At 36.1% G+C, this 27,591-nt stretch overlaps 1 protein-coding gene across 1 annotated transcript; it reads right to left on the reverse strand.

The window, feature by feature from the left end:
* Window positions 1–26,924, reverse strand: SFK7 (src family kinase 7). The gene is given in 12 exon segments (NM_001142379.1): window positions 1–566; window positions 1,256–1,387; window positions 2,645–2,798; window positions 3,607–3,720; window positions 4,418–4,563; window positions 4,811–4,966; window positions 7,400–7,552; window positions 11,601–11,704; window positions 17,014–17,112; window positions 21,506–21,599; window positions 24,537–24,782; window positions 26,840–26,924. Coding segments are annotated over 11 exon segments (1,566 nt in total). The 5' UTR covers window positions 24,745–24,782; window positions 26,840–26,924; the 3' UTR covers window positions 1–360.
* Between the last annotated feature and the right edge of the window lie 667 nt (window positions 26,925–27,591).

Here is a 27,591-nt window from a genome sequence, read left to right on the forward strand (position 1 = left end):
TTTTTTTAATAGGCATGTACCACAGAATAACATTATTAAGCATAGAGTGGATACACCGCGATGGACTTTTTACAAAAAAATATAATCAAGAAAAAAAAGAGATAAATATTCATCAATGATTTCTAAATAATAAATTTAACGAGTTCCAACTGCTGCAAAGAAGAGCGTGCGAAACGATTCACTATCAGTTCTGGAGTTGGGCCGGCATTAGGAACGCGCCCTTCAGATGCTACACTTGGCTCATGCACGGTGGTTGGCAAATGGCAAGTGGGGGGTCGCGCACCACTCCCATAATACAACACACACCAATATCTGCAGCAGTGGGGACATGGATTATCTAGACTAAGACCTATCCGGCGCTCAGTCCGCTTCTCGGTAGTTCGGTTCCGTCGACACGAAGTAGTCGTCCAGGAAGGAGTGGAGGAATTCAAAGGTTGGCCTTTGCTGGGAGTCTTTATGCCAGCATTTCATCATGCACATGTCGTAGAGGGAATCTGGGCAGTTGTGGGGGCGCGGCATCCTGTAGCCTCTTTCTACCTGCTCTAAAACTTCCATGTTCATCATACCTGTTAAAGCAGAATTGGAATTCATTTAGAAGTAGAATTGGAAAAATTTGAAATATTGAAAATTAGAAAATGGACCCTGGAAAGTGAAAAATGGGCATTGGAGTTGGACATTATAAATTAAAAATAAGAATCGTAATGCTGTAGCCCCTCTGCACCCACCCTTACAATTCCATGTTTATAATACCTATGGAACAAAACAAATAGAATTCGAAATTGAGGATAGCAAATTGAATTCGGCATTCCGAAATTGTAAATTGGAATTTAATATGAGGTTCAGAATTGTTAAGATGGGGCACCCTGTAGCTTATTTTCACCTGTTCCAAAAATTCCATGTTTATCATACTTAAGCCATTGAAATTGTAATTTGAGTTGAATTGGAACTGGAAATTGGAAATTGGAAAATTGAAAAATTTACTGGAAATTAAGGAAATTGGAAAATGTGTCAATTATGATATTTGGATATTATAAAATTGGAAATTCAAATTGGAAATAGGAATTTGAGGTTGAAGTTGGAAATTGGAAGTTGGAGGTAAGACGGGATGAGGGTTCTATGACACATGCAACAATTGCTTCATGGTAAACTTCACCAATGTACCACAGTGCTCCCAACATAAACAGGACTGGATTGCATTTCCTGGTAATGCAACATTGACATAACCTTCAAAAGAGCTGCCCGATAAGCTACTGACCTGGATAAGGAATACGACCATAGGTGATAAGCTCGGTTAGCAGAATACCGAAAGACCAGACGTCAGATTTAATCGTGAATCGACCGTAGAGGGCAGCTTCTGGTGATGTCCACTTGATTGGGAACTTGGCACCTACAGAAATGAAGGAAAAAAAAAACAAGAAGGACACATGTCAGCAAAGCCATCAACATAAGAGAAGACTGCAGGAAGCCAATATCCAATCCAATAAAAAATAGTATTAGGTAAAATACATGTAGTTTTTTCCTTGCAGTTACGATTTGCTCCACACTGTTTTGATTTCTATCCATTTCAAAAAGTCTAGTTTTGTTATTTTATTTATTAATTCACGGTATAAATGATGACCTCAATTTTCAAAAGGTTAATTGAACGTCTGGAGGAAATACCTGCATGATACAGTCCTCTTGGTATTTGAGAATGCATTATCATTTTAAAGCGACTATCATAAATCTGAAAATATGTGTTTAAAAAAATCAATCCAAAAGGTTTACTGAATCAAGATTTAATGGACAGGAGCAAAGGATGAAATATTTCTGACTTGAGTAATGAAGTAAATACCAGCCGAAGGCCCTAGAAATTATTACAAATACATAGATAAATAGGACTGCGGGGGGGGGGGGGGGGGGGGGGGGATGTTTCAGAAAGACTAAGATCAACTTAAGTTGGACTTGAACTATGGCAAGCGATTTATGCCCTTATAAAGTCTTGAACCGGATGTAAAATTAGAGGAAACAACCTTAGAAATCATCTCTAGATAATGCTTTTCCTTCAATAATTGAGTATCCAAAAATGTGAATTCTGTAGATTTGTTAGTGACGTCCATTGAGAGACCAATAGTGAGGGCAACCAGTGGCATGAATGCCCTGCCATAGTTCATGTCCAACTTAAGTCGATCTTAGAGGCTGTTCACACCGGCAGAGATAGCGCGTGCTAGACCGCGCTATCTCTGCGGTGTGGGAGGTACAACGTCGTTTTGGTCTGCCCAACAGCGAGCCACGGCGAGCCTAAAACGGCGTGCCACTGGAGCACCTCTTGGGGGTGGTCCACGAGAGATAGCGCGGTCTAGCGTGCGCTAGAAAAAAGGGGGTGCTACGATAGACTGCGCTATTTCATTGCGGTGTGAACAGCCTCTTAGAGCCCCACTGCACTGCTCCTTGCTCCTCTATATAGAAAACTGCCTAAGCGGTGCCCGTTGGTCCCCCATGATCCCCTTTTTCTTATGTTAATTGAGAGCTGAGCTGATGAGATTACCACCTGTCAGTGACCAGCAGGGTGGTCTAATCCCTCTTTGCCAAACTAGTACAGACGGGCTTTAATCTTTGTGAAACACCCCCCCTGGTAATGACAAGAAAGAAATGAAAAATTGCTTGCCTTGTCTGGCGCAGTATTCATCATCCTGGATCATTCTGGCCAGACCAAAGTCAGCCACCTTGCAGATGTTACCGGTGTTCACCAAGACGTTCCTTGCAGCGAGATCCCTATGAACGTAGTTCTTCCTCTCTAGATACCCCATGCCACTGGCAACCTACACATGGGTCAAAGGTCAAACATAGGACAATAACTGTTTATGACATGGGTTAAAAACTACAAATAAATCAGTTTTTCTCTTCTCGATGAAAAAGAAGGAAAAAAAAATTCTTTGCAACACCTTTTTACGCCTCACAGCATGTACATTTTGCCATATTTCCATTGAAAACATTGGCAGACTTGCTATTAAATGAACATACAACTCTTGATAGTGATGGACAATTTGAATTGATAGGGGAAATAATGATGCAGCTTTTGTGTATGAGTTGCCAATTTGAAGATCTGAATGCTGCGATGCATAACTTTCCTATAGTAATGATATGCAATAATCAATATCGGAGCAGCATTGGAAATATAATGAATATGCATCTATTCTCCATCATTCTAAACTAAATTAACGAAACTTTGACAAAACAATTACGTGTATCTCTATGGAAAGGTCCAGTTCCTATGAACACCACATTTTTAGTTCCATTGAACAGTATTTTTTTATATTTCAAACCACAACTAAACGTAGCTTGATATAAAGACCCAATGCCTATAGAAAACTCAAATTTCTTGTCTCCCTCAAGTGATTTTCGTCTACACAGTCACTCCATTACATGAAGTAAAGTCCTTATCTTATGTTTCCCTCACCCAAAGATTCTCAGAGAGACTAGGGGGTATTTCTTGCTGGGACAACAGGTTTGGCTAGTGCAGACTTGTACACTCCTTAATGGTTTTCACCACATCTGGTGTCAGCGAATTATGGCCTTCTGCACATGGAAACTGACGACCCTCTCCCTTTAAATGACAAGATGACATACCTGTGCTCCCATATCTACAAGCTGTGGTAGTTTGAGATGTCGACCATCTCCGTCTTTAAGGTAATCCAGAAGGCTACCATGTTTCATCAGCTCTGTCACAATGTAGATAGGTTCCTAGAGGGTTGATAAAAAACAAGTTAAGATATCTCATCTATTAAAGAGAAAGTTGAGCTCTGGGAAGAGGTGACAAATAATTTGTGAGCCTTATCATTGTTATTATGCAAGTGTGAAAGAACATTAGATAAACCATGTTCCCTGAAAAGCATGGCTCTTCAAATGCCTTCATATTCTAAATATGACATGAAACATCGTAAAATCCGGGGTAGGTTTTTTTGCAATGTGCTCGGGTAGTCCCATATACATCATTCTGTGTACAGTGCTTGTAACTTTGCCAAGATTTGGCTAAATATCTAATATCATTTTGATGATTCCAGAACCTTGCAATACACACAAATACTTATATGCTAGATGATCTACCTTTTCTGATAGACTCCACACCGTTTCTTTCACAATGCAATCACATGACCAGAACTCAACTTCATCTTTAATTGTACACTTAGTTTAGGAATAACATGGTATTGACTGCCTCAAAAAAACAGCCATGGCATGATAATATTTTTTGGATTTGCAAAGCAAAGACATATTTTGTATGCTTTTAAAAAGAAATTCTTGGAAGAAAGGGAATCTATGGCTTAAAACATTAGTTTGGAGCCAAACATGTAAGGATAATTCCTCCTAATTAAGAAAGGTTGGCAGTGTTGGTACAAGTAGTCCCATATGCAAACATGTGTGTGCAGTTTTGTAAACTTACCCTATCTGAGCAGACTGCATAGAGCTGTACCAGGTTTTCATGTCGACACGTCTTCATGATGTTAGCTTCGGCGAGGAAGGCAGCGGGGGTCATAGTCTTCGGTCTTAGGGTCTTGACGGCCACCTCCGTATTACCGTTCCAAAGACCTGAAGCAAGTAAGATAATAATTAGAGATGAATAACTATCTTTTAATTCCCATCATATTCGTGTAGAATAGTTGTTAGATGCAGAGTCAAACAGTAACATTTGTGTGATTTCATGCACTTATCAAATATTGCAATCTTTGTGAAATCAATAGTTTCACAAGTACCAATATGCAAATTAAATTCTATTATTTGAGGGTTAGGAGAATGGAAGATGATGTAAACAATTGAAATCTAGAACTCTAGTTACCTTTCCACACTTCCCCAAACTGTCCTGAGCCAAGCTTGGCGTCTAGTTTGAGTGATTCTCTGGGAATCTCCCACATGTCCTTCCCAAGACCAGCGGTGATTGGGTTCTCCTTAGGACAAGGCACAGACAACGAACAGCACAGTCCATCAGCGGATTCTATATGGTCAACAAAAAGAAACACAGTATTTGAGAGGTCTATCTATCTACATGAATATCACGCACGCCAGGTATTCCCCACTCCTGACGACGGATAGTGAACATGTTCGACACGTCGAGCCACTGCTACTGCCCATCCTCTCCAATCGGCGCTATAGTTCTCCTTAGAACTATAAGCTAAGAAAGATAACCAACAGTCTTTTTCAAGAATACCAACAGTTCTTTTCAGGACTTTTCAATCCTCCCTCTCTCTCACATGGTGCAATCGCAAGCCTACTGTATATCTACATGTACATGTACATCACCATGCAAGCCAATACGTATAAGCAGCATCTATGTATATATATATATATATATATATATCCATCCATCTGTCTAGTTGATGCTCTAGAGACCTCCCACATGTTCTTTCCGAGAACAGCACCACTTGGGTTCTCCTTAGGACGAGGATGAGTCAATGCGCAGCAGTCCATCAGTAGATTCTTCACTTTCAAAAAATAGAAAGGATTACTAGATCTATTACTAGATCAATCTGTCTATCTACATGTATCTACATTGTATCTACCTATCTATCTATTTCAGACCTGCCAACCTCTGGAGTTCAAAAACTGTATTCTTTAGTGTCAAAAGTTGTATTCTTAAAAAAAATAAACACGGAATGTTACGCGGATCAATGCCTCTTACAGTTTCTACCTACAGGAAGAATTTTTTTTATTGATCATTGGTTGAATATGCATTATTTCGTCACGACTTGTGTGTTCGACGAACCAATAAACATCCCCAAATTGCCGATGTGAGATACTTGTAGGATACTTTACAGGACAGAATAGACATTTTGCCATTGAAAATGGCGGACGCACACACAAAATATTAATTTTTAAAAAAAAATTTTTTTTAAAAAATCTTCTTTTTTTTTTTTTTTTGAAAATCGTATTTTATTAAGGAAAATCGTACTGTCGTATTTGCTTCTAAAAAACGTACTAAATACGACTAAATCGTTCTGGTTGGCAGGTCTGCTATTTGTCCTTTGATACTCTTCCACAATGTCATACATGTACATAACATGATACAAAGCTTTGTGTTCTCCATCTCCAACACACGTCAACCTTCTTTTTAAGAGCTGTGTACATGAGAAGGAATGTATCAATGTATTCAAAAGTACCCAGAAGGACAATCCTCTAAATGAAAGTAAACAATAGGAATCTATTGCCGGTAAGTATCCTCAACAACTCTTGAAAGAACACAATATCTCTATAGAATTACATCTCGCTACCCACAAACTTTCATTTCATTCGAACTTGAAAGAAAAAAGGATTAAAACTTTCAATGCAGCACGTATACATGTATGCAGAGTTGTGGATAACGTATGTCTCATAAGAATGGTACACAGGTGTACCAAGGAAAGAAATTAATGACAGCATCTATAATTTTACTTTCAGTATCACTTAAAACAAATGACCTGTTTTTAAAGGGGAAGTCTACTCTGATGTTTAATACATGTAATTGTTTTCCTATAAAGGAGAAAAATTGTAGAAATGGACCAGAGAAAGATTGGGGAAAATACACAGAATTGTGAGAGAAAAGCAATGAACTTTTAAAGTTGTGATTGGTCACACTCAAATTGGCAACTCTGTGATTACCCATGTGAGTTGATTTTAAAGGAGAAGTGATGTGAAGTTATTTACAAAATAACCTAAGAAATAGATAACGGTAAGTAAAAGTTTAAGATATGTCCTACAAAATGTTTTCATTTGAATAATATTTGAAATCATGAATTATGTACTTAATTTTGATCTTTTTAAATTTTTAACTGATCGCACAAGATTGGCAAATCAGTGATAACCCATTAGAGTCAATTTTGAAGAAAAAATTATGTGATGTTGTAGTAAAAATGACCTAAGAAATAAATCAGTAAAAGATTTTAAATATGTCTTACAAAATGTTTTCTTTGAAATCATATTTAAAATAATGAATAATGCAATTAATTTAAGTGTCAATTTTAAAGGAAACGTGATGTGAAGTTGTTAAAAAAAATAACCTAAGAAATAGATCAGTAAAAGTTTTAGATATATATGTTCTAAAGAATGTTTTCATTTAATTACTTTTGAAATCTATTCGTTCAATATTTAGTTCTTAAGGTTGGATTGATCACAGAAGATTGGTAACTCTGTGACTATACCATTAGATCATGTTTCTTTCTACACATAATGACATGAATATTACGAAAGGAAATTAACAATGCAATTAATTTCCATCTAATTTCAATCCGTCCTTGACTGATCAGTGCGTTTATCTTCATCACCTTGAAGCAGCACTTACACTGGAAGAAGAAGAAGAATGTTACCATACAAATACACTCTAGCAACAACCTATAACACAGACCATTAGACTCATCAATCTTAATGATTACATTTTTTGTTGTTGGTTACTCACGTTCGTAATGGTGTACAAGCTCGAGCAATGTCTGGAACTGGCTTCGTTGTGTGATGTAATACCCAGAATCATTGTCCAGCTTCCTGATACGGTAATGCTTGATGTGCTCTCCTTTACCAGGGTCGTGGTCTCGCACCGAGAGAGAAAATGTACCTGAAGAGAGATCGGAAATATTTTGTAAAACGTGGAAGCAACGCATGTGTTAATTATGTATTTGTTGCTTTATATGTACATATCGTCACCAGAATGTAACAATAGATTACACAATCACAGCTTCCTGTACTTCACAACACAACAATAGAAATTAAATTAATGGGCAGGTCCAAGCTATTTGCTTTGTGACGTACGGGACATTCAGAGACTTTAAACAAGAAATAACAATGGATGACATTATTTATATGGCTATCTTTTGGTATGAGTCTGTGGCTATTTTGGGCTAGTTCATTTGTGGAAAGTTTTAGTTCTGACCAATTCATAAATTATTTTTTAATGTAATTAATGTGCTGCGTGACGTACGGGACCAGAGAATTTCTGACTTTTTCAAAAATAAGTTCATCATAAAAGTTCTCTGAATTAATTTAGTTATGAGATTTATGGTAATGATATCTTCATTCATTATGGAATCAAGCACTAATCACAACTATTACCATATTTTTCTGACCTTTCATTGTTATGTAATATACCAAAACATAAATGTGTGTATGTGACGTACGGGACATGTGACGTACGGGACAACTTTTCCCTATGGGAAAATGCATTGAAATGGAGAATTTTCGTCAAAATTTGTTAAATGTGAACAATTTTAACTTAAATCAGTGACAATTAGAGTGTTTTAGAACCCAATAAGATCCTCTGACCATCACTCAATATCCTCTGTGTTAATTTATGAGGTAAATCAATACAAATATTACTGTAACAAAGAAAACAAATTGATTATTATTATTATTATTATTATTATTTACATTGATACACACTATATTACCATTTTTATTCCATTTACCCATCTATCATGAGCAGTCATGCTTCTTTTCTCATTTCTTTTATCCATTCCATTCAACATTGCAAAATGTTTTTAAATAATAATTAATGAAGAAGATGAACTTGAACTTGAAAACTTTTATTTAAACTTGTTTGAAACACAGGGGCACACTCGGCACATCATATTTTGTCAAAGAATATTTCTCATGCTCTTAAGTGTTGGTGAACAGAGATACATTACAAATATGAAGTCTTTTCTTCATAGCTTGTTTGAATTACTTGATAGTAATATCATAGAATTTTGAAGGAATTCAAAGATAATGCTGAACATATTGTCTTTTTAAAAATCTTTTTATCACAGATTAGAACATGTATATGTTGCTGTCATATATTCAAGAATTTTGATGTACATTAATGTAGCCTAAATGTTTGTGAAAGATGGATACAAAAATATAAATCTTGAACGTATTTTGTATTGATTAAAGACATGTTATTAACACCACCAGATATAAGAAATTAAAACCCTCAAGGTTTGTGTGACCTTTTCCACAATTCAAAAGATTAAGGCGAAATCAGCAAAAATGCATGGGTGTTGAAGTGATAAAAATCGTAAGTGGGTGAGAGTGTGAAATACTCAAAAAGGCTATCCTTCTTTAAAAGTTATGATTTAGTTTTTAGGAGATCAGAATTTCCGAGCTGGCTCCATAACATGTACAGTGTATGCTGTAATCCTTTACCATCATGACATTTAAATTAAAAAAAACCCACATGGAGAGCTTGATACCATACATGTGCTATTAATACCTGCAGCATCTATGAGTTGTAAAAGCCAGCTTCTGGTGCATCTACTACCATATAATTTCATTAGACTCATTCCAGGAACTACCCGGTAGTACACTATTATGATTTACATATAGCATCCTGCCAATGTTGGGGACATCAACTGGCAAAATACCAAAGTTGATAATACCAGGGGTCTGGCTTGAAGACTAATTACATCAAATTCAGTACAAATAAGTAAATTCCTACAAGGGACCCAGTTGGAATGTTCATATATCCCTATATACAACAAGTTTCCTAACACAGTATGTATTCTCCTTTTGGTCATTTCCTTTTTCACATCTTGCATTGGTTTTATATGGGGTTGTCCCGTACGTCACACACTTGTCCCGTACGTCACATTTCTTAATTTGATTATGTAATCAACACAGAATTTTTTAAATTTTTGTTAAACCTATTTTTTGTTAGGTATTCATCTAAATTAGAACTTCCTAGAATATCTTTAAAAAAAAAAATATTTTCATAATTAAAATTAAACAAATTATGATCAATTTGTGACGTACGGGACATCACACTTTGGAACCTACCTCATTTGCATAATTAATTAATTTTGAAAGTTTTTATATTTTTTTCCTATTTTCTAGCATGATGGTCTACATGTCCTGAGATATTTAATTTAAAAAAAATAATTCAAATGAGATACAAAAATAAAAATGTAATGTCCCGTACGTCACGCTAATTAATAAAAATCGAAGTTTGTGACCTTGGCATTCTTTGTATTTTCATTTTTTTCATTTTTTTTTATCAGATTCATAAAATTCATAGTTTCAGCTTTAAAATGAGGTATAGTTTGTTACATATATATAAAAATGAAATTTGACCCCCAGAGGGGACAATAGCTTGGACCTGCCCTAATACAAAACAAAATAATAACATATCGGTGCCAAACATGGTCGTGTGTATATGGGGGGGGGGGGTATTTGTCAGTATGAACGGGCCCCCCCCCCCTCGCCCACTTTCCCCCTTGTTCCTCCTTCCATACCCTACTTTCCTTGCAAAAAATGCAAGGCACTTGTTCTTTGTATAATTGTAGCTTTATACATGTAGATATAGTTTATTGAGACAACGAACATCTGAGAGAAAACATGGATATTTCTTAAAGGCATCGTTTAACAATGTTAAATCTGAGATGCATGGCCCTATGTGTTATCAGCGTCCGTGATATGGTGTAATATTGAAGTCCTAAAAAAAAATGTGCTTCAAAATGATCATGAGGTGCCTCAAAAAAGTACAAATCTTAGAGTGACTGGTTTTACCATACTCATTTTCCCCAATAGACTGAAGTGTTGTAAAAACCGTTAGGAAAACAAATTGTGAAATTTCGATTTTCAATCATAAATATCTTGATAATCAGACAGGCAATCGGATTGTTAAAGTCACGGGGTTCCTGAGTGACCTAAAGGTTTATAATTATCATTGCAGCATGAGCTAAATCCAGGATTTTGTATCAGAATCATACAAACATACCCAATCCCTTTTAAGAGAAGGTTGAGTTCTGGGAAGAGGTGAAAAATCATTTGTGAGCGTTATCATTCTTATTATGCAAGTGTGGAAGAACATCAGATAAGACATGTTCCCTGAAAAGCATGGCTCTTCAAATGCCTTCATATCCTAAATATGTCATGTAACATCGTAAAAATCCAGGGTAGGATTTTTACGCCACATGTTTGTGTAGTCCCATATACATCTTTCTGTGTAGACTTGGCTAAATTTCTTATCATTTTGATGATTCCATAACCTTGCAATACACACAAATTCTTATATGCTAGATGATCAACCTTTTCTGGTCGATTCCACACCGTTTCTTTCACAATGCAATCGCATGACCAGAACTCAACTCTTTAATCTCACAGACAAGAGCGAAAAGGGAAAGGGGAAACTATCACCTAACCTAGGATCTGGAAAACAGAGCAATGAATAACGAGGAAAGACAGAGTATTTCCTTGTAGTAAGCCCTCAATCAACAGGGTTAGTCTTTCAAATCCACTTTTCTATCTTCATTTCATATCCTCATCTTCTACTTACCTCAAAACTTCACTCTTCTATTTTATTTCTATCTCCTTTTCTTCCACTCGCTAGGGCTAACCTTTGACATTCGCTATTCTTTACATCTTATTTCAATATCCTCTTCTTCCACTCTCCAAAGTTAGACTTCAAAATTCATCTCTCTATCTTCTTCCCATCTATCTTCCTTCTGTCTTTCTTTTATCTATCTTCTTTCTATTTTGATGATATATGTCTTTCCATTCTTCCATTAGCAAAGTTAGTCTTTCGATTTTACACTGGAATTTATCTACATTCATGATCTTTAAGCAACCTTTTATCTAAAATCTTCATTCAACCTTCCCTCTATCTTCTTTCCTTCTCTTAATCTTCCACTCACCAGGGTTTGCCTCTCCATCTCTCACGATGAAGGTTCCTTTCTGGAGCCCAGGAGCCAGCAGCTTCTTCTCTGCATCCTTACGCCCTACCTTACCATAGTACCAGCTGAAATAGAAAAGAAAAAAAAAGAACATTTCATAAAATATTAATACTGACTCTTTCACATTAACCATATACAGTGTACATGTACATGTATGACCCTGTAAACATCACCAATTAGAGCATATTACGATCAGTCAAAGTAGAAAAATGCTCTCTCCATCTCTCACAATTCAGTTGCCTTTCTTGAGATCAGGGGGGGCATTTCACAAAACTTGTCTTCAGTGACAAAGACAGTTTGTGTTATAAGCTACTGAAATCCTTGCTTCTGATTGGTTATCAGCAGATTTGTCATTGATTTTTGTCATTTGTCATTGAAAAAAGGCTTTGTGAAACGGGTCCCTGGAGCAAGCAGCTTCTTCGCTGAATCCTTACGACCTACCTTACCAAAGAACCAACTGGAAAAGGAGAGCAGGAAAGAAAAATCAGATATAATAGTATTGGCGTGTTCACATACATTGCATAGCACAGTGAACACCCCCCCCCCCCCCCATACGCAAGTGCTACCCGCCCGTGTCCATTAACCTCTGAAATGGACCCTAATGGTATATTGCATTTTTTCTGAAATGACCCTAATGGCGTATGTATCCTGTGTACCTTTTTTTTAACCACAGTATTTGGAAAGTATTTGGAGAAGTGTCTAATGTACTACAGAGAATCGTTATTTCTCGAAATCTGAATTTTAGAATTTAGAGTAGTGTATAAACATTCTTTTGAAATCAATAGTAATATATGCATGTTAATACGTCTACTATGTTATGTACACTGTTTTGTTATTGTTATATCATTTAAAGGCAATTATTGGAACTTGTATGTATCTTTTAATAACAGGGACTACCTCGACAGAACCTTACAGTTTCATTTGCAGTTTCCCCAATTCGTTTCTATTGATTAACTTTATATAATTCTGGTATATTTGTAAACATGTTTCCATTTTGTGTGTGTTCTCTGTTTTATATACACTGTATAGTATATAATCTGAATTTTATTCCTTCATAAAATGTGTTTTTATGGATTTGAATTGAAATAAAACTTGAACTTACTTAAACTTTATTTCTTTTATCAAAAATTGACTTTCGAAAGCATGAGTTGCAACTTCCTGATACAGCAAGGGAAAGGTAAAATTTCTATCATTTTTATGTACATTGTATGTAAGAAAAAAAGCAATGGCAATAGCTTTCCTAGAGAAAAACTTTACCCCTTGGTTAAAATTACAACAGCAATATTTCTTGGAATTACTGGGAGGCACTGCAGCATTCCTCAAAAAGTGAAACCTAGAGAATAAGAGTGACAGTGAAATAAGGAAATCATTCATCATAAAGCCAGGAAACTTGTGAAGTGTATTTAATAAAGCACTTACATCAAGCTGCGACATACAATCTATGTTTTTAGCTCTTCAAAGGGAAATCATGACAGGAAATACTCGAGGAGTAAACCAAACACTAGCGTTCGCTAAAATATCTTTGAAACGGTAAAGTCTAAGAATATAATCCCAGCCAGATGGGATTTAATGGACAAACACATAAAATTTCCCTGTTTTCAAAGGAACAAAGTAGGGCAACATACATGCACATAGTTTCCTCCTACATGAATGTGTATTTTAGCTTTGTACATTTCTTTTTTATGTATACAAAATTGTTCAAATTGCATTTCCTTTTTATACCGAGTCTCTTTATCACTTAATGAATATACCTAACGTTCTGCTTTGAAACTGCCATGCCTATTATAAAACATAATGACAATTTACTGTTCTATGTGCAAATTACTTCAATGTATTTCTGTTGCATGCACAATGAATTCTGAGCTCCCAAGAATGCTCCCCCTAGTCAGAAGGGAAGACCTACTGAATGGCTTTTTCTCTTCCAGGCAGTTAGGGGAAACACCCTTGCGAATGAATAAGTATTCATTGTGTTCTTTTCATTTGTTATAATTATGTTTTCATTTTATGTATGTTGTATGTTTGACTTGTATGAAATTACCAAATAGTTAATAATAATAATTATCATTATAATTTGCAATGATCTTGAAGTGTTACTGCGACTGTCCTTTTAAATCAGATTCAGGCCGCCGGCCACTATAGGTTTTCCCGGCCAATTTCGTAAAAGCAGCAATCAATTTCATTAACGTGCATTTCTGTTTGAGCAAAATTTCTCCACTCGTTGCTCCCCTGTTTCATTTTTAAACTTGTTGCATTCAATTTCGTTTCAAGTCACCGAATTTTCTAAACATGCACATTCGAATTAATGCTTGGTTCAGTCAATTTGGAAATGCGTAAGGGTCATTCAAGTTCGCCAATGTTGAGTGGGAGGTGAATTCTTTGGCATATTGCGGTTTCATTTTCGTCTATGGGCAACCTCTTTCGCAATCGGGTCATTCAAATTAAAACTAGACCTCATAATCATAGTATGAGGCTCGATGTTCATTCGGATATTCAGTATTTCATGTTCATTTATTTATTCTTTTTCTCTATGATCTTTTCTGATATGATTTCACACTTTTTTATACAATCTTCTTATTATTTTGTATGATATATTTATATTGCATTATTTTCTTTCTTTCGACATTCTTTATTTTTGTTGAAACATTACTTGATTCATATCTTCATATTTTTCATTATAAATGCTTAAGGGGTTATATTTTAAATGGTTTGTTTTGATCAATCTTGATTGAGTAGGTGATCTTTCTTTCTTTTCATTTAACATCTTTTTCTTTATTCATCATTGTATTATGTTTGCATCATGTCCATGTATATTAAACCTGAACTACCTCTGTCCAAGATCTTGTGCTTAGAAGAGAAGTCACAAATTATGCACCTTCTCTGGGGACAGTTACCTGTGTAATTACAGAACGAATACGCATGCCATTCCTCCAAGTAAACTTTGCATAAAATTATTCAAACAGAAGTATATTAAGTGACAAATTAACAACAAATTGAAAGCAATGCACAAATGTCACAAATGTATGCCTAATCACGAAATTGAATGAACGAAGACATACCGACGTCTGTCCCGCGCGAATTTGAATGGTCTTTACACGCTTTTCTAAATTGAATGCTCGTTTTGCACGTCTCCGTGACAAGAGTATGAAAGCGCATGCTACTAAATTAAATTGAATGACGCAATTAGCTTTTTGAATGTTGATCTATATAGTCATTCAATTTCGCACGAACTTGAATGAACGTAACGTTAATTTGGATGCTAAGTTTACGAGGTTGGGCGGGAAAACCTATATTAAAAAAACTAAATATTCAGTTTTTTATGTTTAGGTACTACATGTAATCAAAACAAATGAGACAATTTCAAATGAAATAAATCCCCATTATTGAAGCTTTTCTGGGAATTTTTACTGAAGGCTTGTCCACATACTGTAGGATGTGGAAAAAATATGGCAGGTTTTTTTTTTTACATGCACACGAATGGTGAGCGGTAGTGAGAAAAATCTATCTGCTGGCAATGATTGTCTTAAGCAATGTACGCATACTCCCTTATTTGTGTCTTATCAGAAATGTGTAATGCGTTACATTTTTATTGCCCCATCTTTGTACTTTTCATGAGGTGCAAGGTCTGCAATTCCATAGCAACAATGTTTAATGATAGTGTACATGTAACTAAGGAGAAAGTTCATGACTGAATTTTGTTTTACTCTTTCTACACCTGTACATGTACACCACCAAAACTTATCTGTCCCTTTAATAGCCAACAATTTTTTGACAGAATACCAAGAATCAGTATTTCCCCTTTTGTTTCTTCAAATGATCCACCTACACATTTTTTACTTGCCACTGATTTACACATAAAAGGGGTTTTCCTGTTTTTAGTGCAGTACTTTTTGAAGGAAGTTGACTGACTTTTTCATGTGAAAACAAATCTTTGGTAACCTGGCTTTTCAATTAAACATACATACTTATTAACATCGACCAATGTCAGGAAGTTCTTTGTAGTGTCCGGCCCGTTTATGCTGGTCATATTGCAACTAACTACAGGATTTCATGAAAATGACCCCTAAAGTTCATCTCTGCCGGCTTTTCTTGAAACTTTTAATATTATTAGGCCATCTAAAATTAAATCCTATTTCCTTGACGGTATTTATTAATTAATTTTTTGAATGACAGACTTTCAATGACATTCAATATTTGATAAATTCCCCTGCACATACATATCCCATAGGACACCTGGAGAGTAGCAATTAACTGAAAATACATTTTCCTTCTTTGAGAGTATTTTCTGCTGCAAAATTCAGAAATCAAAGGTCTGACAGTGAGTGATTTCAAGTTGGGTGTTAGTGTTACATGTAGTGTTAGTGTTAAGAGCAGTCAAGAGCTCTTAAATTGATCGAAAAATTTGCTGATGAAATTAAGAGCCCGATACCGATATCAAAATTGATAGCTTAACACCAGCTGTGACGTCACCACATACTTGATTTCACGACGATGATTTAAAAATAGTACATAAAAACTAAACATATCATGAAAATAACAGAATAAATATGAACCTATTTTTCTGGTCTTTTAAAATAACTCATTTTACACAAAATAATATAAGAATTACCTGTTTCACCGTTTTGTATTTGATCGTCAGACAATAAATTAGCGTCGTTCGTGCAATGACTGTTGTGCGGTACAACACTAACACTGAACTGGAAATCAACATTTGCTTAATCCCTAGGGGCTAGTGTTAGTGAATAGGACATTTGTACGTAAAATATTAACACCAGCCACAAAGGTCGGTTCAGCAAACGACAATTTTGCAAAATCGATAACACTAGCTACCGGAAGTTGACGACATTCAGAGGTCAAAGCCTTAACACCAGCTGATTTCCATTTCGGTGTTTAGGCTGGTGTTAGTGTTTATTAAACACTAACACCAGCCTTAAACACCCAACTTGAAATCACTCAGTGTATTCTACTATAACTTCAAGCTGATGCTAAATTAAAGCTAAATGTAAGTCTAAAGATGAGTTTAAGAAAGAAGTTTTAAAAACCGAGATCTAGTTTTTCTCCCATTCGTATATAATATCTTAGCTTTAATTCCTGCATCAGGTTGGATAAGTAGAATATGACCGAAAAATGTAATCTGTTTCTGTTCTTTACTACAGTCAAACCTGTCTATAGCGACCACCCAAGGGAAACACAAAAAGTGGTCTATGAAGACAGGTTGTCTTTGTAGACAGGTTCCTTTAGTACATGTTTCAATGAGAAACCATTTTCAAGGGAAACAACAAATGCGGCCCTTGTAGACAGGTGGTCTTTGTAGACAGGTGGTCACTAGAGCAGGTTTGACTGTATTTCATACAAGAAATACATGTAGGCTACTTACTCTTCTGCGTCAATACTCTTGACATGAGCAATGTAGTTGCTTGGGATGTATCCTTCCTTGTTTGTCACCGGTGATCTCGCTAACCACCAATCTCCATCTCTGTAAACATGGAAAAAGAAAGAAGGAAATATACAAAAATAGTAATAAAAATTCTTGTAAATGCAACATATATTTAAAGGTAATAGGTAACTTTATAATAATAATAATAATATTTTTGCTTAACATATGGTGCTTAATATGTTGGCAATGTCCAAGTTTCTAAGCACTTCAAATTATTACCTTTGCCTCAGATTCTAAACAAAATCCTGGATTTAGCTCATGCTGCAATCATAATTATAAACCTTTAGGTCAGAAATGAATCCCATGACTTTTACAAGCCAATCGCATGTTTGATTATTAAGATATTCATGATAGGGATTTTTAATTTCACTCAAAGATTTTTACTTTTTGAAGCACTTCATGATCATTTTGAAGCAGAGTTATGTTAGGGATTCAATATTACACCATATCACAGACACTGATTTCATGTAGGGCCACACATCTCAGATTTGTAAAACTGGAAACATTGTTAAACAATGCCTTTAAAATGTTTTGACACAGAACATAATAATCACAAGAAATTTATACCCCAGTCACACGAACAAGACTGACACCAGGGGGGTGTTTCACAAAGATCCTAAGTAGAACTTAACTCTAAGTTGGACTTAAAAATTATGGACAGCCATTGGAGTCTTTAAATGAAATATATTCAAAAGCAGAAATTCAAGTATTTTAGACTTTTTATTAATTCCACATCCAGAACATGAAATCTCCTTAATGATAGAACATATGAATGATTTCAATAAACAATGAATGCCTTTCAAAATAACTTTTACAAAATATTTTCAAAGATGCTAATGGCTTTCCATATTTTTTAAGTCCAACTTAGAGATAAGTTCAACTTAGGATCTTTGTGAAACACCCCCCTGGTCAACGACAGACAGACCGTACAACAAGTTACACTACCCATGGAGTGAATATCAGCTGTCAGTTCCCACTGCTGCAGAGTTGGTTTGGCGGTTTAACTTCTAAATGTGTTATTTTAAGAATCCACCTTCAATTGCAGTAAATGTAGGTGTGCTTTTGTCCACACCAAAACTAAGTTTTCTTTTAAGGTTACTGGGTGAAGCATAAACTTAAAATTAATTGTAAAATATAAGAATCATACATGTTCCCACATTAAAACAGAACTTGTACAAAAATGGAAAAAATCTGTATTTGATGATTACAATGGGTACTTTGTTCCTGATTTTTTTGCCGGCCTGCTACGGAACTGTGTCAACACGACACCGGCCAAGTACATGTACATCCTGGTTGGGGCCCTATCAATTAGTTTGCAGGCACAAACCCATGGCAGTCATAATATGTGACCAAGCGTCTGAAAATCTAGACTATGCAGACTCCACGGTCTACTGCACCCCATACGCCCTGTGCTATTTCTGCCCCTGACAGAGACAGTGAGTGCCAGATTTAGGCTAGGCTCAAAGCTGTATGGATGTTTTTGTCAAGTGTCATATAGAGTCTGTGCCTCAAGACTACCCACCACAGACATTCAATGAGGCAGACGGGTACATCTTTTGTGAACCATGACCTTGCTAAGCTTGGAATCATGTGGGTGTTTTTAACACATTTGTGTTAACTTTGGGTGAAGAACCGATTCAGGGGTATTGTTTATTCTGGGGAAGTTCCCTTTCTTTTTGGGTACAATCTGTGGTGAAAACATGTTACCAAAGAATTTGAACTCCTACCTATAAACTTATAAGATATGACCGAGCAACAACCATGTCTTCATCTTTCAAAACATAAAGTATTTATCAGTTAATACATGTACATGTATGTATCTGGCAATAATTCCATTTAAATACGAGAATTGTGAGCAAGATTATATTGTTCATGGCAATACATAATCCTTGCAATAATACATGCCTTGCAAAGGTTGGAATCATGTGGGTGTTTTTAACACATTTGTGTTAACTTTGGGTGAAGGAACGATTCAGGGGTATTGTTTGTTCTGGGGAAGTTCCCTTTCTTTTTGGGTACAATCTGTGGTGAAAACATGTTACCAAAGAATTTGAACTCCTACCTATTAAATCTATCAAATATGACCGAGTGACAACCATGTCTTCATCTTTCAAAACATAAAGTATTTAGTGTACAAGTTCAGTTAATATGTATCTGGCAATAATTCCTTTTAAATACAAGAAATGTGAGCAAGATTATCGTGTTCATAGCAATACATAATCCTTGCAATAATACATTCCATTTCTATGTCATTTTCTGAGGGGAACAATCACTCATATACAATCCCCTTTAAGTGTTCCTTTATATCAAGCTCTTCTTTAGAGTTTACATTTCTACGTTCCTTTTCTTACAAGAAAGTATATATACGCAGCATACTTCCTGTTCAACATTTGAACCCCAATCCCTACCAGTGTGTTATGGTGTTTTTTTTCAGGTTCTACTTTTTCAAATTCTTATTTAGGTTTTGCTTACATTTTCATTGCATGCAATGAATGCCGATGGAAAAAATAATTTCTATTATATGGGGAACAAAACAAAACTTGAATCTTAAATCTTGGGTTGGGGTTAGAATTTCATTTGACATTGTAGAAAGTCACAAACATTTCTTCCTTCTTCTTTTTCCCTTTGGCTAGATTGTTTGAGTTCTGGTGTATACATGTAATAGTTGATCATGTAAAGCACACAAACATGATACCATTGTACATTGTGTATACCGGTACTCATTCACTTAAGCACTCGTGCATAAAAAAATCCCCTTTTCAGTCTTACATGTACAATATGCGTGCACAAAACTCTGGGAGAAAAAAAAAATAAAACAAATAAAACCCAACATTTACCCTTGACTAGAGAACATACATTGCACAATGACTACCGTAGAACCTTTTTTGTCATTCCAAATTGAAGGACGTCTATGTTAACTTGAATGGGCTACTTGTATTTATTCAATGATTCACAGCTTCATGCCAATGATTCCATTCGCAGCCAATCATGGATGGGTGATTTAGGGGGTTTCAAGTGCCACAGAAAAAGTTGCAGCTCACCCACAAAATGGATCCTGAACACATAATAGACATTACTGTCACACACATACCTGTCTCAATACATGTACATGTATAGCAGTTTGGAATGTAGCCATTTTTATTTTGCAGACACGTATACACGTACATGTACATGTATGTATTGTACAGCAATTAATAATAATAATGATACTAGTGCATACTTGTATAGCGCACAGGTCCACCTTTTGGTGCTCATGGAAATTGACATGCGTGTATCAACGATATTTGATCATGGTTTTAATTCTTCAAAGATATGTACTGTACGTACATGAACTGTGTATGTAGAGTTAGGGTGGCAACTGGGGTTTAGGTTAAAGTTCGGGTTAGGGTTCGGGTTAGGGTTAGGGTTAGGGTTAGGGTTAGAGTTAGGATTAGAGTTAGGATTAGAGTTAGGGCTAAGCCTAATTCACAAGGGCAAAGTCTCATATTGGGGCCATGGTTAAATCTAAAGATTTGGTTTGTGTTAAAAATTGACAGCCGAGCATAAAGTGTCGCTGAACTATTAAACTGAGAGCCAGGAGTGCACGTTTCATACATGTACATGTATGTACATGTACATGTATACATGAAATTTTAATGCTCCATACAAATGTTTTATAAATTGTAATGGCCTATCTCCTGTACATGTACATGTAAATTCCTTCTGTGTCTTCCTTTGGTTTCTTTATGATGCAATACTTGCTGCATTTTTATTTCTTTGTGACGTAATTATTCGCAAAAAAATGTATTAGATAATTTTTTCCCTGCCTTAAAGGTAAAGGACCAATATTGGAAATGCCCCAATTTCAAAAAATGAAGTGGAAGCTCTTAGTACCAAATCATGTGAAAGAATATGTTTTGAATAATACATGATACAAATTTTGCCGGGAAACCGCCTACTAATTGATATATTTGGTAAATTAGTTTATCTATTGGTATGTGAGAGATAAAAACGCACGTGTCACGCACGTGTGCGTAGTCCCGTATACATCTTTCTGTGTACAGTGCTTGTAACTTTATGAAGACTGGGCCAAATTTCTTATCATTTTGATGATTCCAGAACCTTGCAGTACATCTATGCTAGATGATCAACCTTTTCTGATCGATTTCACAACGTTTCTTTCACAATGCAATCGCACGACCATAACTGGTCTTTATCTTTGAAGACGTATCATGAAACATTATAAAACAAAATATAATTTAACAAAATGTAAAGACCACATGTACATGTATTATCATCTTTCATGAGAGCTACAAGAATCCAATACTTTAACACAGAGTTTAACACCCTTCCCGCTCTGAACCGACAATAAATTTCAATCAAGCTTCTAAAAGACTGAGTTTTCCGTCCGCTCACTTCATCGCTAGACTGGTTTATATTGGTTTATACTTACGTATTGTTAAGAATCTCCAACTTCTCTCCTTTCTTGAACGAGAGATCGTCTTCTGATCGAGCCTCGTAGTCGTAGAGTGCTATAAACGAGATGACTGTGCGGAAAAAACAAAAATAGGAGTTATAAAAATAAGGTTATAAAATGAATAAATGTCAAAGGAAATCCTAAAAGCAGCAAGTTCAATTTTTTCTTCTCATTTTCAAGGAAAATTTGGAAGACTTCTAACAAGCCTTATGGCTCACTTGGTTATGACGGTGCAAAACAGCAGTGTTTTTTTTTAAATGATTAAGTGTAATACGCTAGTTAAATATTTAGCAGTTAAGATGCTAGTTTTAAAAAAGTTAACTAAAAATAAGATGGCTGTTATTCAATTGCCATTTTTTGTTGAATTAGTTAGTTGTTAAAATTCAGTTGTCAAGAAGTTACCATAATTACAAATCAGAATGTAAAAAAAGGTTGTTTTTTTTCTCTTCTTTGCTTTTATGTAGCTAAATTGAAACACCATCCTACTTTTCTTGTAAACAGATCTCTCTAATTTCAGACAGCTACATATACATGTACATTCTTGAACCAAAAAAAACAGTACACAATGGCTTCCTCAATTCCTTTACTTCCTCTTTCATTCAATCCAAAGAAAAGGTCCATTTACATTGCAGAAAAAAACAATTTAGAAAACCATTGTGTTTTGTTTTTTAACTAGCATTTACATGTAATCTACTGGAAAAAACGTTTTAAAAAACATTGATAATTGCTAATTCTGTTTTGGGGATGAGTTGTGCGCATGCCCCACTTGTCTTGTCAGTGCTCTGCATACTATAGCATGGTAGGGAGGGGAGTCACTTGAACATACCCGGTAAACCGTAATAATTCACAGGTGTTTTGAGAGTGAGCAGTACGTATGTTACACTGCAAAAACCAGTGGAGTTTTGGCCAGCGTTAAAAAAAAAAATACTTCAGACGTGGGTTTTTCGATTCAGGTTTTTTGTCATATTCATGGGGTAGGGTTAGCAAATTCCTACAAATCTCTGGAATGTGAATAAAAATAAAACGGTTTTTGCTTACAGGGTAAATGCCCCTATGGATGTAAATCAATCAAATTGAGCACCAGAAGGAAAATAAATACCCTTCTGGCTCACCTCACAAAAATTCATGCTTTACACTGGAGATTCAAAGTTTTTTTTCTCACAGCAAGTAATATTGAAGTTCAGGGCCCATTTCACAAAACTCGTCATCAGTGACAAATAAAAATTCATGTTGTAAGCTAGTGAAATCCTTGCTTCTGATTGGTTATCAGCAGATTTGTCACTGATTTTTGTCATTTGCCATTGGAGAAAGGGTTTGTGAAACAGGTCCCAGGAAACCAATTTCAAAAGATTTTATGGCCAATTGCCCAGCTGAACAGCAAAACAAAGAAAAGATCGTCAAGAAGGGAAGGAATTTGGCTTTAAAAATTCTCTATTAAATTGATAGTTCCTCTTGTAACAGGATATTTAAACAGATACGTGTTTAAGATTTGGGTCAGGATTCCTATAGATATACAAATGTATTTATGCTCTCCAAAATCTGGATTTCTTGTTTTTCCTAAGCTTAATATTAAGTGGGGGAAAGAACCTTTGTTCATGCGGGGCCTTCACTGCGGAATGCTCTCACTATGAACATGACTGACAAAGAAAGCGGACAAAATATACAGTTCCTCAGGTAGACAAAGGAACATCCCTTTACCGCTATTATGTAAAAATGTGTAGAACAGGTGTCACATGCATATTCACCTTTTTACATAATAGCAGTGAAGGGATGTTCCTTTGTCTACCTGAGGAACTGTATATTTTGTCCGCTTTCTTTATCCGTTATGTTCATAGTGTCTCCCTCCAGAGATTCATGATAGCAGATCAGTTGTAGTGTTTGAAAATAATCTTAAAACATATCTATTTAATAATTTGGCATATAATTAATTTTTCTGTTATTTTTGTACGTTTTTCCTTTACTTCTGTTTGTTTGAAAATAATGCAGATGCTTTAAAAAAAAAAGGTGATCTCTTGTTTATGGTTTCACAAGTGCGCCTTGAGCATTCAATTTCAAGTGGATGTGGCATATTACAAATCTCATATATCGTGTTAGGTTTAAAGGTACTATGTCCCTTTTGCAGCCAACCTCAAATTCTGTAGAACTTTGCAGGAATTATGAATATGTCATGTATGTCCTATCTGTGAAATTTAAACGTTAGCAGTGTCCTCATATTCAAATTATGCAAGGAAACCCGTTTACTTGCTAGACTTCACTGTCAGACACTATTGAGTGACTGACTGGCTTTTTTTCTTCTTTGGTAATAACAATATGAAAAGAGTTGTAAAGGGTACATGAGCATTTGTCTACATCAATAACCCACTTCTTGTGATGGCCAAGATTAAACTGATTGAATCTTTGCGCAGCATAAAACGTATGACCATTCGGTACAATTGTCTGAAAATCAAGACTATTACTTTTGGGCTCTATCGCCCTAAAGTCGATTTGACAACTAATAGTCATTATTTTCCCACTTGAAGACATTTTCAAGCCCTACCTTTTTTAGGGAAGTTCTAAACAAGTATTATCTTTCAAATGCAGTTGGAATTTAACTTTTTCATTTTTGGAGCCTGCAAATGGGACATACAGTAGTACCTTTAAGGTTAGGATAAGGTCAAGTGTTGGGTCTTTGAGTTGAAATCTTGAATTTGGGGAGTTTTAAAAGCTGACCAAGAAGCAATTACATATAGAGGGTGATCTGGTGATCTGTTGTCCCATACACGTTTTTTCCCCTAGTCTTTCATCTAAACTTAAAAATCATTTTCATTTTGATACCAGAAAATAATATTTAAAAGCAATGGTCATATCAACGGATTTTAATTTTATAGAAAGATAACTGGTTAAATGTGTGGTACTGGATATACTGCAGAGAATCGCTGTGGATTTAAATTCTGATTTTTTTTTTTTTTAATTTCTTAACTAGAATAAATTCAGAACATGAAGTATGGAAGACTTGATAAAAACTCACCTTCTTTCTTAGCACTGTGAATTTGCGACGGCTGGATTGCATTTTGAGGGCCTTGGTCAAATGATGGAGTGGCTATGTTTGTGAATGGTTGGTCTGGTCTGCTGCCTCCATTGTTGTAGCCTGTTCCGGGACTGTTGAAGGAGGTGTCAGGTTGTTTTGATCTGTGATCTGATGCTGGGGCATTAGTAGTACTGTGTAAACACCCCATGGTAACTATTTAACGGCTACTCCAAGAACATTCCAAATCTAGATCAAAAAAAGATAAAAAGATTCAAAATATATATTCACAAGTGGTGTCACAGTCGTGTATTTTTAAGGGGGCTCTTTGGAAGAGGCGCGATGGCTCAGTGATAGTACAGTGGCAGAGCTACCAAGTGTCACGCATTATGCGTGACGTCACTTATTTCGAGGGTCTGAATACGCTCTCACACACGGCGTTCGCGTGCGAATTCGAAAAAACGCTATACGTAGGCTATACCCTCGCTCCTCGCCAAGTCATGAAAATGTCACGCATAGCTGATCTTCGAACTTGGCGTCTCTGCAGTGGTCTTGTAATCTTGAGAACTGGTGAGATTAGTACAAGTATCATATCAAAGGCAGCTATATTTACCAAGGGCAACCTCTTCAGTCGTCACACTGCTTTTCCTGAGAGCTTGCAATTATCATTATTATCAATATTATCTGGTTATCCATTTATTAGACCTGGATCCAGAGGGACTGTCGATGAGACTCCTCTACCCAGCTCCTCTGCCTACCTACCTGCCTACCATTGGTCCTCTTCAACTCTCTCGCTCTGTCGGCTCCTCATTGTACAAAAATTATTTCATTTAACTTATCCAATTAAAGCTTTCATGAATGTACACATATTGCATGGGAGTGTGGTTGCAGCTGCTCCACACAGAATTCGCTAAAATCGACCCATGCCATCGTTGCATACATGTGGCTAAAAAATATGACACACTTGTGCCGCTTTGTATACCACATTCAGCGTTGATGTAATCGGGTAAATCGCTACAAGTGGCGCATACGAAGTTTACTAGTCTCCTATTTGCATACACATGTACAATGTACATGTACATGCATGATATAATAGAGGAGGCAATGAGTGGCGCAAGATCTGTAATTGATGACGATTTCAGCCGAAACCTAAATGTATTTTTAAAATCAAATAACCGGGCATCAGACAATAGCGAGAGGGGACATTAGAGGTCTAAATATGATGAGCCGAGTCACAGACTGACATAAATATCTTTGGACAAGTCTAATGTCATTTTGACCTTATTTATGCCCTAGTCCCAAATACCCCGAGATTGCCAGAGTAGGCCTAATTTCCTCGCACAGTTACAAGTAGCTACGACCGCTCAAATTATCACTAGGGACCTAGTTTTGGGTTGATTTTGTTTTGGTCAAGTTGATTAGTTGAAACTAGACGATTTGCAAATGCTAGCGAAACAGGGTGCCACGTAAGTACAGTAGGAAAATCAGCGGCGGTTTCTTCAGTTTTTATACATTATTTAAGCTTGGAATCGGCTGGTAATAACAGAACTAATTAATGATGGTCATTAATGGTATGATTTTGGAGCTTCAAATTTAAAGTAGACACAATCATCTTTATTTTTCTCCCATTTGTTTTTTCCATGTGAAGGATGTTTTTTATAAAGTTTAAGTTTAGTGCGAAATCTGGTATGAATCCGACCTGAAGACAGTCCTTTTTCTCGAAAGCATACATACATGTACACACAGTACATCAATGTAAATTTGTAATTCAAAACAATGTATGTACATGTAGATCTACATGTAGATCTAGTCTATTTTATTTTTATATTTCTTCTTTCTTATAATCTTACTGTCTTAATTTCATAAATGCTCCTCGTAATAGTTCTGCAACTTGATAACTGGCGCAAAATAAGTGTTATATATCATGAGGTCAATACCCTTTACGGCTAAAACCTCACGCATTGCTTTGCAATAGAAGCTATGGCGCCCTACAACTCAAAGCCCACAACCACACCATAACAACATCACCAGGCAGTGCACTCGGCGCCGCGGCCCAATCACTAGCCAACTGCTCGCTTCTCCCACAACACCACAGTAGTCATTCGCACAGCACAGGGGGACACCAGCCACTGTAGCGCACCATCGGCACCACCTCACCTGCATGCACCGCTACCACTTTTTTGGACGCACCCTCGGTTCAACTTCAAAACGTGTCAGAAAACAATATACTAAAACATCTTTCCTACAATAAAGCGAGGTAATATTGGAAAATATTCATCAAGAAACAAATAAAAACTGATACTTACGAGTGTCAATCAGTAAAAGCTCGAAAAAGACAGTTTCACCGTTTATCGAAACCAACCCGGAACAAGGAAGTAAAATTGTTTCAGTGAACACGTCTAGTCTGTGCAGCTGTATGCATACAACGAACTATCATGCGATTCATTCGATGCAAAACTCGATGATCAATCTTCGTTGGAGTAAACAATACAAAAGACACAAGTGCTAAAGCTAAAATGCGTTTTTAATTGGTAACGTACTAAAACAAAAACAAAATGTATAAAACCTTCAAAATATCATTTTAGAGCGAAATATTACACTGGTGTCTATTCAACCCTTCTCTTTTTTGTCACTCTAAATATTTACATGTTTTTGTCTTTGTTGTTGTTGTTGCTTTTAATTTCGATTTCTTAAACTGAAAAACAAAACTACTGATCACCCAACGTAACCAGTAAAACATTTCATTGTAATGTATAATAGCTCATTATTTGAAAATTTCGTCTTGATGCAAAGGGTCTATATATGGCAGGTAGGCAGCCCAAATGTATACCCCCCCCCCCCCCCCCCCAGGCCCAAAAGGAGCCTTCCTCCTATTTCTTCATATTATGCCATAATACAAAGGACATTAAAATGATAGTGATATTATATCATTAAGAAGTCATCTACTCAATGGTAATGTGAGATCACCCCTTGAGGGGGCACTGGAACGCTTGGGGGGGGGCACCAGTTTTAATCAGAAAAAAGTGCGAAATATGGCCCTATCGATTATGGGGTCGTG

This window comes from Strongylocentrotus purpuratus, unplaced genomic scaffold (genome assembly GCF_000002235.5).
Source record: "Strongylocentrotus purpuratus isolate Spur 01 unplaced genomic scaffold, Spur_5.0 spur5_scaffold_13, whole genome shotgun sequence".
Classification (NCBI taxonomy): Eukaryota; Metazoa; Echinodermata; class Echinoidea; order Camarodonta; family Strongylocentrotidae; genus Strongylocentrotus; species Strongylocentrotus purpuratus.